Source organism: Vicia villosa, linkage group LG3, assembly GCF_029867415.1.
Source record: "Vicia villosa cultivar HV-30 ecotype Madison, WI linkage group LG3, Vvil1.0, whole genome shotgun sequence".
NCBI classification, from domain to species: Eukaryota; Viridiplantae; Streptophyta; class Magnoliopsida; order Fabales; family Fabaceae; genus Vicia; species Vicia villosa.
In genome coordinates, this window is record NC_081182.1 from 133,574,385 (window position 1) to 133,592,558 (window position 18,174).

At 32.1% G+C, this 18,174-nt stretch overlaps 1 protein-coding gene across 1 annotated transcript; it reads left to right on the forward strand.

Annotated features, from left to right (window-relative positions):
- The first annotated feature begins 740 nt into the window (after nucleotides 1–740).
- On the forward strand, nucleotides 741–1,390 carry LOC131656689 (non-specific lipid-transfer protein A-like). Its single transcript, XM_058926336.1, has 2 exons — nucleotides 741–1,126; nucleotides 1,231–1,390. The coding sequence occupies exons 1-2, from the start codon at nucleotides 774–776 to the stop codon at nucleotides 1,238–1,240; spliced, it is 363 nt and encodes a 120-aa protein (XP_058782319.1). The 5' UTR covers nucleotides 741–773; the 3' UTR covers nucleotides 1,241–1,390.
- Nucleotides 1,391–18,174: the final 16,784 nt, after the last annotated feature.

Here is an 18,174-nt window from a genome sequence, read left to right on the forward strand (position 1 = left end):
TTTCATCTATCTTACTTAACTTTATGTTTTATGTTTGTATCTCTTCTTTAATTTATTTTTGATATTTATTATATAATCAATATATTGAAATTACTTAAATTTATTTTTTTGAATTTATTATATAATCAATGTATTTGAACTACGTATGTATAGATAAAATATATTAACAAATTTATATAATAAATTTTATTTTATAATAAAGATGGAAGGGAATATTAGAAAATGATATGAGTTAAATAAAAATAATAATTTTTTTTATTTTATTTTAGACATAACTTGGATATTCTTGCTCGACAGCATATACTAATTAATTGAGTTGGGAAAAATTTGATACTATATTTTTTTTCAAAAGAAAAAGGAATATATACTAACAGTATTAAATATTTTTACACTGTCAACCAATGATAGACATGTATTTAAGTAAAACACACTTTTAATTTTAAATTATATGGCGTGACAAGTAAAAAAAAATTAATTGATTGTATGTATAATGTTAGTTTACGCTGTTTATGCATTATCTTTAAACTCTTCTTTTAAGTCTTAAAACAATATTTTTCTTTAAATGCTTTAATGATTTTAATAACTAGGATGATTAATCACTTAAATAATATTTAAACAGGACATTAAATCAAAATAAAAATAAAATAATAAGTCGCTTAGTTGTTACGACATAAAGTTAACAGTCATCTCTGCTTATAAATTAAGGAGCCTTTTGATAGAAATCATAATCAAAACTCAATTGAAAAACCAAAGTTAGACTTATCGAAATTAAGATGTCAAGCCAGAAAACTGTCGGTGTAATGTTGGTCTTATGCATGGTGATGACGACAACATTACATGCAAGTGAAATGGATGATGTATCATGTTCAGAGGCAATTTTATCTCTATGGCCATGTCTACCTTTTCTGGAAGGTTCTCTTCCACCAACACCGTCTGCTGATTGTTGCACTGGAGCTACAAATTTGTTCAATAAAGCAAACACAACTCCTATTAAGAGAAAGGTCTGCCAGTGTCTCAAAGATGCTTCTACTAAATTTGGAGTTAAACCGGACAGGGCTGCACAACTTCCACAACTTTGTCACATTCAATTGCCTTTTCCAATTGGTCCTTATACTGATTGTAGCAAGTATGTTTCTCTTCCTCTTTTCTTATTAATTCATACACACTAAAATATTTTGTTTTTCTATATTACTATTACTATTCTAATTTATTTATTTTAAATATGTCCAGGATTGAATGATTCTACATTAGAGTTAGATCCTGAATAAGACTTGAAGAACTATATGGAGGAGTTTTTATTTTGTTAATCTTTCTATAATAAAGAGTAAGATTATATCAATAAGCTGTCTGAAAAAGTTGATGTATTTTTAGTGAAATTTATAAATGGAAAATGAAGTAATATTTTTATTATCTATTTTTTTAAGGGGTTATTGGTTGATTTTTGGTAAGTAGAAAGTAGGTTATTTAGGGAAACAACTTATGACAACTTTTATAAGTAAAATAAAATAATATATTTATTCAAACTAAAGATTAAATAAAATACTCAAAAGCACAATTCGAGTCAACTTTTTGCATAAGTTCCGCCGTAAGTAGTTCTTTCCTACCACTTTTTTGACTTTTTTGGATGGTAGTTTTATTCAAAATTATAATCTTTTTCATAAAATTTATTTGATGAGGATATAGTTACAAGGATGATAAAGAATCAATTTATGAAGAGGATCCATGACTAAGGCATATGCCAAAAAAATAAGAAAATCTAATATAAATTGTGATAATTATCATAGAAACAAGATCAACATTAGAAGATTTGGAGGATAAAATGGTCATTTGTGTAACTCCATCACACGAAAAAAATTTTATTCTTTTATTTTCTAACCTAAGTTGTGATTAAGTTTGCATCGGGTGTTGGTGTCCTTTCCTTTCAATTTTTTGTTTTATTTCTTCTTATTTTTGTTGACTTTCTATATTTAAATAAAGACAATAATTCTATGTGAAAGTCCATATATATGGAAAAATTAATAAAATAAAACAAGTTGATTTTTAGTAAAATATGAGAATAGTGAGTCATCTTTGGTTTTGGATTCAACCAACATTGTTCTTATAAATGTGGCAACCGGCTTAAAATTTTTAATGAAAATAGAGCCGCCACCCACTATTTGTTTTAGGCAAGTGGGAAACCTTAAAAAAATGAGATTTTTGGGTAAGTATGTAAATTAGGCAAAGAGAGCAAGTGGGAAACCTTAATAGAATGAGATTTTTGGGTAAGTAGGTAAATTAGGCAAACGAAAAGTGTTAGGCACCCTTTGCCTCTCTTGTACTCAAGGGGACCCATTTAGTCTTTAGGTTTAGGTTTTACAAAAAAAAAGGTTTGACAATTGTTGAATAATAAAAATTATAATATATAAAAAAAGGTTACAATCAAGGGGTTGGCCTCATATAATATTTCAGTCATCGGCCAAAAAAGGTTTGAAAAAAATGTATTGACAATAAAAAATACTCTTAGGCTGTGTTTGGGAGTTTGGAGGGGAAGGGAGGGGAGGGCTTGGAAAATAGGAAGAATTGGGTGAAAAGAATAAAAAGATTTTGGGTAGGAGAGTTTTGGAAGATTTGATTTTATTCATAACACCAAAAACCCCATAAAATGGGGGAACTTAAAAATTGTATTGAAGAAGGGTTTTGGAGGGTTTTGGAGGGCTTACATAAATTTTGCAAATATCGTTTAGGTTGTTATACTATTTTGAAAATTAAAAATTTTGTAATGATAATGAGTCTTTTATCAATTTAAACAAAATCATTTTTTTTAAAAATGTCAAATATTTTTCTATATTATTTTAAAAATTCGATTTCGGAAGCCTTCCCCTCCCCTCCCCTCCAAACTCGCAAACATAGCCTTAGTAAACCCAAGGGTTTTGAAAAAAATGTATTGAGAATAAAAAATACCCTTAGTAAACCCAACGGTTTTGATAGGGTCATTGTCAGATCGAGACAGCAATGACCAAAGGCCAGAAACCAACAATGACCAAAGGCCAGAAACCGTGTATAGAAAAAATAGAAAGGTAAAACGGCCTCAATGTATCATCATTGGCCAAAACTAGGATTTTTAGAAAAAAGGATGCCTCATAGAAATCATTGATCATACGAAATCATTATCTAAAACATATATTAAACAAAAAAACATTTTTAAAAAAGGGGAGGCCTCAGCTATCATCATTGGCCAAAAGTTATGAAAAAAAGTTTTTAAAAAAAAAGGGAGACCTCATAGGTTATCATCAGCCAAGGGTTTGTCGGCTGTTGTCAGTTAATCGACAATGGCGGGTTAGGGTTGTTCAAGACAACCCTAAGACAAACCCTCAGAGGGAGGCGAGAAGCATAGAAAAAAAATCAAAAAAAGATTTGTGTGTGTGAATTTTGTACGTGAAAGTGAAAGTGGGAAAAATGCCCCTTTTTAGGGTTGCCAAGACCCCTTTTTATAGAGATGAAAATTAGGTTAAGAATCCATAAAAAGAAATAACCCATATCCAAAAGCCCAAAATTTGGATATGGGTTAAAAATCCATAAAAGGAAATAATCCATATTCAAACCCGTGACTTCTTACTTGCAAGCCTTATTCCTTACCAATTGTGCTATGTTATTTATTTGAAATAAAAACCCAATTGAAAACATATGAAAGGCGAGTACATATTTGTTGTTTTTTTAAATATAAATAATTTACAAGTAAATTATTATATTTTTAAGGGTTAAATAAGTTTTTGGTCCCTATAAATATTGCAGTTTTCATTTTTAGTCCCTCCCTGCCTTTAGGCAACGGTTTTTACAAAAAAATCGTTGCCAAAACCAGCTAAAACCGTTGCCTAAAGGCAGGGAAGGACTAAAAATGAAACTGCAATATTTATAGGGACCAAAAACTTATTTAACCCTATTTTTAAACAAATAATTACAAAGATCCAAAATATTGTAAATAAACCAAGGAAGTTTATAAAACCCAAGTTTAAAAATAATTTTGATTTTTGAAATTGGGCCTCATATTTTATGAATAATAAGCCCAATTAAATACACACTTTTACTTAATGCATACCCTCATTTAATCAATAAAATCTAATGACCTCGCATCTTATGGATGCTAAGCCTAAGAGATTGAATTGAAGTATACATGCATTTATAATCTTGATCAAAATGATATACATATATATTTTAATACATACGTATTTTAAATGATGTACCAATAAGAAGGGACAAGTTTTAGTGGGTCAAATTTGGGGTATGACAATAAATAATTCACAATTTTAGTGACTATACTTCTATTAGGTTTATGTCATTCTAGGATTAGAAGAGTGACATCTCCCTTGTGCAATCTTTTCATCCATTTTTTATTTTCGTTGTCTCTTGTTACAAAATTCATCAATACATCTTTTTGCCAATGAAACACCTAAGAGAAGTATAAGCTTCTCCATCACTTGTTTCAAGCTCGTTCCTCTTGACAAGCGGTTAGAAAAATAAACGAGTACCGACAGTGTTCCACACACATGTCACACGTTAGGGAACAAACATTATGCAAAAAACTGATCGGACAAACTGTCCAACTTTGATACCACTATGTAACATCCTAAACCCTGAAACTTTATGTTTTAAGTTCAAAATTAATTCTAATTTAAATATACAATTTATTTCTCTTTGACAATGCTATATTTTAAACTTTATAAATTTGTTTCAACATATAAATATTTAAAGAATTACCAAAAATAAAAATTCAACAAAGACCAAATATAAATAATTAAGTAGAATTTTACAAGATGGATGACAACAGGGATGAAGCTAGAGAAGAACTCATGGTTTCACCATCATCCGGTGAAAACAAAACTCTTAGAACTGCATACTTTCTCCAACGTTGCATCCAACATTCAATTGTTCTTTCATTAAATTTTCATATTAATTTCCTCTAAAACTAGCATAAATCTACCGCTAGAAATAAGGTACAATAGATAGAGACCACCCATTGAAGATTGGAAAAAATGGGTCAAAAGGTTACGACCAAAGTTCAAATGTTAATGATTATAAATTGGAATATTCCATGCAATCAAAGCTTCTACGTATGAAATCAAAAGGGATGACAAGTTGATTCTAGAACTTGCTAATAGATGGTTTTCCAAGACAAATACATTTGCTTTCCCTTGGGGAGAATCAACATTAACATTTTTCCTAAAGTGGTTACGACTTCCTTTGTTGCTTTGATTCCTAAGACGGATAATTCGCAAGGCATTCATGAGTTGAGACCTATTTGTCTTGTGGGTTGTTTGTATTGTCTCATTTTTAAGCTTTTGGCGGAAAGATTGAAAATGGTTATTAAGAAATTAGTTTCTCCTTCTCAAACGACATTCGTTGAAGGGAGGCAAATGGTGGATGGGGTTTTGATTTTGAATGAGGTGTTGGATTATACTAAAAAGTTCAAGAAGAAGTGTTTAGTGGTGAATGTGGATGTTAAAAAGGCTCATGATTGTGTCATGGGATTACTTGCATTACATCCTTTCTAGAATGGGTTTTCGTTTTAAGTTGTTGTCTTGGTTGGAAGCGACGCTTTTTTCTAGCTCTTTGTAGATTTTGGTGAATGGTAATCCTACAGATGATTTCATAGCATCTATAGGGCTTAGACATTGGAAACTGTTATCGCTGTTTTTATTCTTGCTAGTGGTGAAGGGGTTGGAGGGTTAATAAGGAATACGTGTGTGTTTGGGAGTTTTAGAGGTTTTCATTTCAATGATCTTATTCACTTTGAGATGTTACAATTTGCGGATGATTCGGTGCTTACTTATGATGGCTCTTGGTCAAATTTGTGGTACATTAAAGAAATTCTTTGAGGTTTTCAGTTGGAATCCGGTTCATGTATTAATTTGAGCAAGAGTAATATCTACAGTCTGAACTTTAAGTAGTCTTTTCTTAATGTCGCTTTGGGTTTTTTGACTTTGAAGTCGTAAAATTGTCGTTTCTTTTTCTTGGTATTCAGGTAGGGGCCAATCATAGACTCAAAGCTACTTGATGTTTAGTGATTGCTAAATTGAGGAATAGGCTCTTCGTGAAGGGGAAATAACCTTTCTTCGGGTGGGAAGGTAACGTTCTTGAATTCTAATCTTAACAACATTCCCATCGTTATGCTTTCCTGTATCAAAGCACCTTTATGTATTTTGGAGGAGATTGTGAGTGTTCAAAGAAATTTTTATCAAGGATTGGTGATGGTAAGAGAAAGATGTGATGAGTTAGTTGGAATAACGTGTGTTTGTCTAAAGATGAGTGTGGTTTAAGGGTTAAATGTTTTGGTGGATTGTAACCTTCCTTTGATGAGAAAGTGGGGATGGCGGTTTTTTTCGGATAAGGAAGCTTTATGGTCGAATCTTATTAATTTTTATATGGGAGTTATTTCGTCAATCTTCTTGAGAGAGAGGTTCACCATAATATTTTGAAATCATCGCTTTGGTGGAGGGATGTGGTAGGGGTGTGCAATCTTCGGGTGGGTAGGAGGCTTGGTTCCACTATAGCATTTCTTGTAAATTAGGGAATGAGGTGGATATTAGTTTCTGGAATCATTGTTGGTTGGGCCCGAGGCCTTTGAAGGAGCTTTTTTCTCATGTCTATGAGGTTTGTGTTTCTCGTAGGAGTAAAGTGGGGCAGTTGGGGTTTTGGTTGGATGGCTTTTGCCATTGGGATGTGGGGGTCATTGATTTTCATATTTCCGAGGACCTTATGGAGGAATGGTTGGAACTGTTATCTATTTTGCGGGACTTTCATCTTAATATGGCGGAGTTGGATAAAGTGGTGTTATGGAGGGATGTGGGTGGCTTCTTAGTGAAGAATAGTTTTAAGCGGCTTTATGAGTTAAAAGCTCATAATTTGGTGGTGAGTGATAGGTGTCTTTCTTGATTTGGGAGAGGTTTGGAAAGCACGTGTTCCGAGTCAAGTTAAACTTTTTGGTTGGAGGTTGTTGTTGAATTGTCGTCCTAACAAACGTGAGCTTTTTTTGAGAGGTGTGTCTATTCTTTTGATGAATAATTTGTGTTCTTTGTGTGCTTTTTTTGAAGAATCAAGTGGCCATCTTATTTTTTCTTGCATTTTTTCTGGTTTGGTGTGGTGGGCAGTGTTCCGTTGGTTGGGGGTTGTTGCGGTTGAGGCTTTTGAGGTTGGTGGTTTGGTGGATGCTTTATTTCTGGTTGACTTTTTGTTGAAGCTTAAAGGTTTTGTTGTTTCATTCTTCCTTCTTTTTATTCTTTTCTTAAGTTGCTTGTTAGTTGCAGTTTTTGGTTATTTAGAAACCAAGTGGTGTTCAATACAAAGTTTTGGAAGTGTGACGATGTTTTGTCTTTCATTAAAAATCTTGGTTGGGATTGGTTGTTTATTATTGACAAAGGGAGATTGTGTTTTGCTAAGGAGGCTTGGTTTTCCACTCATTGGTTGTTTGTTGGTCTGTAGTGCTTGTTGGTTGCACAGGCTTTTTTACTCCTTCTTGTTAGGATGTTTGGGTGACCTCTTGGTCTCCTTTGATCTTCTTGTATTTTTTTGCACTTCTTGCGCTTATTAATACAAGTTGCTTATAAGAAAATTAACATTGGAAGACACAAATGTGTGTTTTCGTTATTCTCTTTTGGGTTGTTCTGATTCTAACCCCGAGCAAGTAAAAGAAGAACAAGAATTAATGAAAACAAAAAGAAAGTTTAATAGTTCTAGCTAAAAGAAGTGAATCAAAGGCATGGATGATGTCTTTTATAGGGGCTGAAAATAGCAAAGTGGAGCATGAAGCTTCTCTGGTTTATTGGTTGTCAAGGTTTGTTTTTACTGCATATTCTTTTGACACTATTTGTAAAAGTGTTATGTTGCAATACATTTAGCCCATGGAAATAGAATATCTCTTGCACGTGCTATTTTTGCTAGTATTTATATGGATTTGAGTTTGCTTAAGAGCATCATTACAAAATATGCAACAACAAGCATGAAAAGTTTAAAAGTAACTATTTGGTCAATAGGCTCAAATATGGCCTTTAGAGAGGTTTCTTGTTCTTAATCCACGCCCTTATAAAATAGGACATGGTTTATGAATGGTGGTTAGATGGGGTGGAGTTAAAGTATTAAAAATATAAACACTTGAAAAGGACTTGAATTGTGCAGGATTTTTGAAATAGTTTTGTGTGGCAACCGTACGAGAATTCACCATCTGTTGAGGTTTATAATGAAAGAGATATGTGGAAATGTTTTAATCCTTATTTAGATGAAGAGTTACCATCGCTTGCGAGGTGCTTTAGGACCTGTGAGTTGGCTGATATTGGATATTGGATATAGAGAGAAGTACTTACCACATCGTGTCGCTATGCAATTTGGTGTCGATCAAGATATTTCAGATAATGTTGCCTCTAAATACTATGATTGGTGGAAGCAATTGAAATCAAGCCAGGAAAGAGATAACAATAGAGTAAAGGTTAAGAAACATCAAACGGAATGTTCTGATGTTGGAGTAAGTTAAAATGGTAAGACTTTGTCTAGTCATCAAATGTGGGTGAAGTTGGTGAAACTAATAGTCAAAGCTGTGATATGGAATTTGATCTAGAAAGGAGGCTTTAAAATCTTAAAAAATAGATGTCTAAGCATAAAAAAGCGAGACTTGGCAGTAAGCCATAAAACCAACTTGTTATTCCTAATTTGTGTGAGCTTACAAATAGTATATTGCTTTGTATGATGCAAACTATGAATGTGATATTTGTTTTCATTTTGAAGTATGTAATTAGTATGGAGTGATTCTGTTGTAATTATGACTTGATCTATTGATTAAAATATTTTATAAGTAGCCAATTATGGATTTGCATTAATGAAGAATTTATTCATAATAAAGCATTTCAATTTCCTATTAATGAACTAACAGAATTTAAGTACTCTCTCATGAGATCAAAGTGTAGTTATTATTCTTTAATAATAATGATATAAAAAGATGGTGACTGAAGCTGCACTAGTTTTATGAATTCTTAAAAGATTTTCATTGAAATTTTAAATTAAATATTTGAGTTGGTTTTAATTTCCATATTGAACTCTTTAATCATAATACCAATTTTGACTTCTAAATTAAGTATTATTCATGTACTGGAATCATTAATATCTCATACGTTCATTCAATCAATCATAATTTAATTCTCTTGTATTATTATCATGCATCTTTTCATGTTTGATTCTTAGGGCCAGTTTGTTTTAGATTTAAAAAAATGGATTTTTTCTTTGTATTTTTGAAATTAGATTTTCTAAAACCGTTTTTCAAAATATTACAAATTTTTTTATATTCGTTTTTTTAAAATGAAACACTTAATTTGACATCCAATAACATAAACATACATAATTGAATACCAAAACTTAGTCAAAATCATAATTTTTTCAAAAAGTTGTATTTCAAAAATGATTTTTATGAAAATCTATTTGAAATAGCTTCAAAATTAAGTGATTTTTTGAAATTTTGATATCCAAATTTTTTTTCCCATAAATAGATGAAATACCTAAAATCACATTTTAAGAATAACTATTCAAACAAAATTTTCATTTGAAGCTTTTATAAAAAGTTTCTTTGTAAAAAAAATTTTCACAAAATTTAGTAACACTATAAAAATCATTTTTAAAAATAGTCAAAACAAACAGGCCCTTAATTGTACTGACTCTCGAGAGAAACCCTCTTTTTACATTTATCTCCTTTAGGCATATCATTTACATTATTGATCATCATACATATATCATTCAGACTCTCACAAAACATTCCCTACATTTAACTCGTTCACCATCTTTTTCGTCTCTCTCTGCCGTTAGCAACTAAGAATAATGAATAGTTTGAGAAGGATTTAACCTCATTCTATTTTTGGAATTTTCGAGTAGGAAACCTCCATGACCGGAAAATTGTCATCATTTTTTAGGAAAACCAAAGTTTCACCAAATTTTTTAAATTGTTTGTATAAAATTTAGGGTTAATACCTATTCACCCCCTGCCATTAGGGCGAGTTTTGGTTTTCCCCCTATTAGTTTTTTTGTTAGATTCCCCCCTTATAAAACACAGATTCTATTTCCGCTACCCTCTATTCTCTTGTTTGGCTGTCTGGACATGGGTGCTACCCCCTATTCCCTTGTTTGGCTGACTAGACATGGGTACTTGGCTGACTGGGCATATAAATCTCTTGTTTGGCTGGCTGCTACCCCCTATTCCCTTGTTTGGCTTACTGGACATGGGAGCTAGCCCCTATTCCCTTGTTTGGCTGACTGGACATGGGTACTTGGCTGACTGGGCATAAAAATCTCTTGTTTGGCTGGCTGACTGGACTTGTTTACTATAGATTAATTTTCAAAAAAAATTGATTCACATAGGAATCAAACCCACAAACATATAATTAGCATCACAACACCCAACCACTGAACCAATTCACTTTATATGTTTAAATCTTGTTCATGACATTATATATTATATTGTTTGTTTTATATTGATTAGTATTATTCCATTTGAGCAATATTATTTTATATAACGTTTATTTTATTCCATCTGATCAGTATTATTCCATTTGAACAACATCCAACGTATATTTTATTTTTTTATTTATAATTTAATCAATATTTTTCCAATAAATAAAGTTCTTACGTATATTATATTGGTTTTTTTATAACATTTTTTTATAATGTTTTTTTATAACGTTTTTTATGTGTTAACGTATATGTTAACGTTTTTTTTATAATGTTTTATTTATAACTTTTTTTATAATTTTTCTTTAATAACAATTTTTTATAATGTTTTTTTATAACGTTTTTTTATAATGTTAATATATACACTATAATAAAATATTAATATAATAATAAATAATATTAGTTTATAAAATAATGTTAGTTTATAAAAAATGTTAGTTTGTAAAACGTTATAATTTATAAAATTAGTGTTATAAAATGTTAAAACCTTAATAAAAAATTTATATGCCCAGTATATTAAATAAAATTAGTTTTATAAAATGTTAAAACGTTAATGTATACTATATAAATATTAGTGAACTTCTAATAAATATGCCCAGTATATTATGTCCAGTATAAAATGTTAAAAACTTCTAATGTATACTATATAAATATTAGTGAACTTCTAATAATGGATACTAAATTTATAAATATTAGTATTATAAAATGTTAAAACGTTAATGTATAACATTAATGTATACTATAATGTTAACGTTGGTGTAATTTAATAAATATTAAAAAATAATAATGTATACTATATAAATAATAACGTTAATATATGTTAGTTTATATTAATAAAAATCATTTATTTTTAACGAAAAGGTTAATATAAGTTGAATAAAAAGCATTCATTTTCAATAAATTGCAGTAGTTCAGGTTGTTGAAACATGGTGTGGCAACCTTTAAGTACAGGGTTCAATTCCCATGGTTGTAAAATTTTGAAAAAAAATGCAATTAATTTTTCAAACAATGCTTATTAAATAAATAAAAAATATTTAAAAAGCCACGTGGGATGCCACGTATTCAGATTCCCTACGCCCAGTCAGCCAAACAAGGTTAATTTTTCAAACAGGTATTCAGATTCCCTACGCCCAGTCAGCCAAACAAGGGATAGGGGGTAGCGGAAATAGAATCTGTGTTTTATAAGGGGGTGAATAGATATTAACCCTAAAATTTATGTGGTCGTATTGACTTGTAATTTTTAGTGAGGTTTTTGACATGATACCTTAAGTGTTTACACACCATTTAGAGGTCATTAATTAACGAATTGGATCCTTTATTGCCATACTAACTATGTTGCTAACCTCATACATACGTTGATGCATATCTTGACTAGTTTAACCTAAATTGACTTGTTCTTGTAAGACTTTTGTTTTGGTTTATACTTGTTGATTGATGTGAATTCATGTGAGGTCCTTGACCTATAATATGATGTATAGTGGCTGCCTATAGCTAATCTCTTTTAGGTTCCATCTTTTCAAAACTTCAAATCATTTCAAACCAACTTAGTTAGGTTTCTTTTTGAAGTGTGTTCATTGCATGGTATAAAACTTGATTGTTGCTTGTTCTTAGGTGTTGTTAAACACTTATGTTGTTCTTTGTTATCATATCTTATGAAGTTGTAACCTGTAACACCCCAAATCTACCCTGCAATTAACAGGAAAATCAGAGTAGGTAATCTTCCCTTAGTAACCAGGTTCTTTTCAATTTCTCCCTTTCTCGAATGAGTGGATTTTGCAATCTCACAAGGCTTGGGATCTTGTTCTAAACCAGTGAAAGGAATTCTTCCAGTAATAGGCAACCCAATGATGCTTGAATATTCTTCCAAGGTAGGCGATAGTGGATAATCAGGAAAGGTGAAGCAATGATACAATGAGTCATAGAATTGAATCAAAGTGGAGAGGATTCCTTCTTACATGGTCAACAAAGTTACTTTCAAAGAGGCCTCCACTGAGCGATGGATTTCAAATTGACTTCTTTGGGACTACACCCGCGAGATTAAAATGACTATACCAGTCTCCTATAATAAGTGTACACTCTAAATCCGGGTTAGGATATGTCTCACCACAAGGGGCATGACTCCCTTTCCCAATACAACCCAATAAAATAACAAGTATACACATAGGAAAATAAAAGACACAAATAAAAGGTTATGTACAAAAACAAAGATAATAACAAAAGATAATAATAAAAACAAATATTGGGTCAACCGTTCCACAAATACATCAATAATTTGATCATTATCCCCAGCAGAGTCGCCACTTATCTGTAGCGGTGAAATTGGTGAGACTAGAGTCATAGGAAAGACTTAGCTCATTTTAAACAGAGTCGCCAACACGCATTATTGTTTCCAAAAATGAATAGGTGAAAAATCGAATAAAACCCACAGATGTTTTTAAAATCAAAACTAATAAACTTATCAGAGTTCTGGCTACGGAGGGTTTTTTATACAAGGGGAAGGTTTTAAGCACCCCTCATATCCACGGTACTTCTTGGGAACCTCTTTATTTTTATGTTATTGTCTTTTGTTTAAACATACCCTTTTTTGAAAATCCTATGTGAAAAACTTGTTTGAAATAGAGGGTGGGGATGGGAAGAGAAGTTTTTGAAAGTGAGCTCGATAAGACATCGCATCTTAGGCCTACATACCCCTTAAGTGCAATAGGGAAGTCAGAGCTTCTGTAGTTCCTCTTAAAAGGAAAATAAAAGGGAGCCAAAGTGGCAAAAATCTTTTTGGGATGTGAGATTTAAAATACTCACGAGTTTTTTAAAAGGAGGGTTAAGCTTTAAAATACTTAACAAGTTAAAATGGGATTAGGCTTTAAAATACCTAATAAGTTTAAAAGGATAAGCTTTAAAATACTTAACAAATTTGAAAAGGGGAATTAGGCTTTAAAATACCTAATAAGTTTTAAAAGGTTAAGCTTTAAAATACTTAACAAATTTTAAAACAAATCAAAACAGACCAAGCTTTAAAATACAAGGTCAATGGGTGAGGAGAAGTTTCACCGGAATTAATTTTTCTCTTAACACCAAGGTTTCAAAACAAAAGACCTAGCTTTACCAATACAAAGGTCAATGGACTAAGAATAGTTTCACCGGGAATAATTCTACTCTTAGTGCCAAGGTTTAAAAAACAAAGGGTTTGGTTGAGCTTTAACAATACAAAACTATCTTAAAAGACAAAGTAAAAAGCTTTAACAATACTTTAATCATAAGATAAAAGAGATTGGGGAAAAGAGTTTGAGTACCTTGACAATTTTAGTCAAAAATATTCTCATCCTTTTGGACCAAAACAAACAATCTTAAGCATTCAACAATGGATACCTCAAGTGTGTGTGTGTGTGTGTGTGATATCATGTGACACAAGAACAAACAAGTGATTATGATAATCAATAAGTAAGAGAGTGGATGTATCTAAACCCTTAAATTCAAAATCATGTATTAATGATGAATGATTGATATGATAAATAAAAATAGGGTTAGATAAACAATACATAAGAGGAATTAACAGGATAATGATTAAAATAACAATTAGGTATAAAACATGGATTAAAATTAACAAGTATGTACAAGATAACAAACTTAATTAATCATGGATAAACAAAGATCAACATGTTTTTGGGTTAGGGTTTTAAACCTAAGGTTTTTCAAATTAGGGCTTCAAATTAGGGTTAAATATAAACACCTAAACCTAATTAATTTTGATTGTTAAATACCAACTTCTTTAAGTTAAATGGTCTAAGGGTACATGAATAAGTCAAATACATCCTATTCTAACCCTAAACAAATATTTACAAAATATTCATAAAGTTCTATGAAAGAAATAATCAAAACAAAACAATTTTTAATTGATTTTCAAACATAAAAAGACATGTTTTTGATTAATTTTAAAATGATGATAAAATAAATATTTTTTGGAATTTTTAAACATGGTATGAAAATACATGAAATAAATAAATCACACAAAAAAGAAGGGGTTAAAAAAGTAAATTTTACTATTTTTAAAGATTTTTTGAAGTTGTGAAAAAAAACTAAAAAAAAAACAAGTAATAAAAAGAAGGGAATGTGGCCACAAGAGTTTGAACCCACGCCCTCAAGGTTGCAAGGCAAAAGATTAACCACTGGGCCAGCTACCTGCAGTTGATCATAAGGCGCGTTCAACAGTTAATATGTGAAGATAAGCCCTAAGGGAAAAATGCAAAACAATTCACAAAAAGTCTGGGGCGAGGGGGATTCAAACCCCAAACTTGTGGCATGAGAGGACTAAAGGCGCGTTGGTGACCAAGTGAGCTAACGATGTATTCATTTTAAAACACGCTTTCATCACATTATATTTTAAAATAATGCCCTGAATTTAAATTTCCCACCAAACCAGCTTCATCTTCTTCATGAAGCAACATCAAGAACAACAATGGTGGATTTTCAAAATAATCAAATATCAATCAATTTTAACAAAATAAATATCAAAATGATCAGAATTAAAACACGAACCTAACCATGTGGTTATTAACAATTAAAACACAACCAGACTTATGAATTTATGGGTTTTTCGTGTGAACCCTAATTCTAAGTTTTCAAATTAAACGCTGGATTCAAACAATTAATCCCTAACACGTTAGGGCTATCATTCCTTACATGATTATGAACAGATTGGTATCAAGAAATTGAAGGATAGAAAACACTTAGAAAAGGGGGGGGGGTTTAATAAGTGTGACTTTAAAAACTTGTAAGATAAAAACAATGAACACAATTATTTTTATCCTGGTTCGTTGTTAACGAAACTACTCCAGTCCACCCCCTTAGAGTGATTTACCTCAAATGAGGATTTAATCCACTAATCCAACTGATTACAATGGTTTTCCACTTAGATAACTTCTAAGTCTTCTAGAGTATACAAATCACAACTTGACCACTCTAGGAATTCACCACTTAGATAATTTCTAAGTCTTCTAGAGTCTACTGATCACACTGATCACTCTAGGAACCTTTTACAATCAATGTAAAATAATGTTTACAAGAGTATGAATTGCTTCTTATAAAGCTATAATCACAACAATGATATTTCTCTTAAGTTCTAAGCTTAACACTCACTAAATATTACAAGAGTTTGTGAGGTTGAAGATGAAGTTCGTGAGCTTTGAATTTGACAGTGTTTTGGTATTTTGCGCAAGAGTTTTCTTTTCGCTGCTTCTGATCATAACTTCTTTATATAGGCGTTTGAAAAGATGACCGTTGGGTTGCATTTAATGCTTTGCGTGAATAGTACAACTTTGCATTTAATGTTTCACACTTTTGTCAACTACCTCGAGCCATGTTTTTCCTGCTTTTACTGACATTGCCTTTTGTAGCTTCTAACATTCCTTTTGTCAGTCAGAGATTAGACTTATTAGCCTGTCATCTTGTACTTGCTTCTGAACTCAGATTTGTGAATACAACGTTTGAATATCAGAGTCAATCAGCTTGGTGCAGAGCATCTTCTTGTCTTCTGACTTTGAAGAGCTTGAGCGTGATACCGATCAGAACTTCAGTGCTTCTGCTTCTGACTTCATGTTCTTCTGATGCTTCATAGTCCATGTTCTGATTCTGCTTGACCATCTTCTGATGTCTTGCCAAAGTATGTTCTGATGTAGTCATCCTGAACCTTCTGAGTCAGTGCTTCTGAGCGCTGAATTGTGCATACTCTTTATGTATTTCCTAAAATGGAAAATGCAAAGGATTAGAGTACCACATTGTCTTATACAAAATTCATATATAATGTTATCATCAAAACATAGAATATTGATCAGAACAAATCTTGTTCTAACAATCTCCCCCTTATTGATCATCAAAACATAGAATATTGATCAGAATATTCTTACATCCTGGAATGTATCAGAGCATACTAAACAAAATGTATCAGAGCATGAATGTATCAGAGCATTCATAAAAAAAGCATCAGAGCATTCTAAGAAGAATATCAAAACATTCTTCTTGCTTCTGATCTTGAAGCTTCACAACACTAAGCTTGCTTCAAATCTTTAAGAACATGCTTCTTTATAGAATTGCTTTTCCTCATGTATTTGCTTCTCATGTTGAGCTTTTTTTGGATATCTTCAATCCTGCAAAAAATCTCAAAGACATAGAACTTGCAAATAATGTTAGGAAATGTTGAGACTTTATCCCAGCAACTGATATAATAAATCAAATCAATTATCATGTTTCTCCCCCTTTTTTTCATAACATCAAAAAACATTAAGAGATTCAGATGATAAAAGACACACAGAGTGAAGAAGATAACATTTTCATTGATAAAAATATCAGAAGGTACAAAAAGATAGAAACAGATGCAAGAGAAACAGATGCATAGAAACAAAGAAAACAACTAAGACCAAAGACAGACTACGACGGGCCAAGCCTAGAAGCTAAGATGGCCAGAAGGTTTTTAATCTCAGTAGTGTCTTCCTTCTAATTCTTCATGAATGATTTGAACTCATCATGAGTATCCTCGTGCTTGTCCAGACAACTAGCTAAATCAGCTTGATTCTGTTGAAGAGCCTTCATAGTGTTTATCAAAACAGAGGCAGAAGTTCCAGCAGAAGAAGCATCAAAGATATTGTCCATCACATGAGAATTCTCAGCATTTGCTTCAACCATGAGAACATCATCTTGATTTTCCTCAGCATGAGTTTTCTCAGCAGGATGATTCTCAACATCAGCTTCTGACACAAGAGTATCTTCAAGATAAACAGGAGCAAGGATCTCAGCATTTGGATTTTCAAGAGCCAGAAGAATGTCAACCAGATTCGCTGGAGGTGTTGGAGCAACCGATTTGATGGGTATTCAACTTCTGGATATACCATACTTGGTGCTTTAATAGAGGGATTCTCCCTAAGCCAGTTGAATATAGACTGAAAGTCGCCAGTCAGAACATTGTATTGAGGCTTCCACACAACCAAATCCAGAGGATGCACTTCTTCAAGCTCATCAACAGATTCCTTCTCTTCAAGAGATTTCCAGCTGGTGATGGGAAAGAAGTAGCTTTCATCAAATTCCCTAATAAATCCAGAAGGACCAGGAGCATCAGCCTAACAAGCTTCTTGAAGCTTCAAAAGGTCAGATAGAATTTCTGTTCTGAAGGCTCTCCAGAGATTCCCAGAAGCAACATAATCCATGTTGGCATTAAGTGCTACCTTCAGTGCATCTAATCCTGCCTGTACATTAAGCTTTAAAAATCCAAAACGAAACACCAACAGAGAGTTCAGAGGGTTTGGTTTTGAATTTGGAGGTTGAGGAGTGTGGGTTCAGAATGAAATAGGGTTCAGGTTCTCTGTCAAGAGAAAGAAATGATTCTGCTTCATTGTCAAAATCCAAGACTACAAAAGCGAGGTCAGGACGAGGTTTAGGTTTGTAGTTACAGTCACGCAATAGGTTGTTGAAAGAATCAGAATCAAAAGATTCAGAAGTAGTAGTATTACGGACCTCAGGATTGTCTACAGTAGGGGAGTTGGAATGAGGAGGAGGTTAAGAAATGGAGAAATTGGTATGAGGAGGAAAGAGGGTGTTGAGGGGTAAGATTTCTAGGATTGGTTCAGAAACAGGGTGGTCAGAAACAAGATTAGGCGCAGTGCCTTTAGTCTTGGGTGAAGGAGGAGGGGTGAGAACTTTGGTGGTTGGAAGTGATTTAGCTGGGGCTTT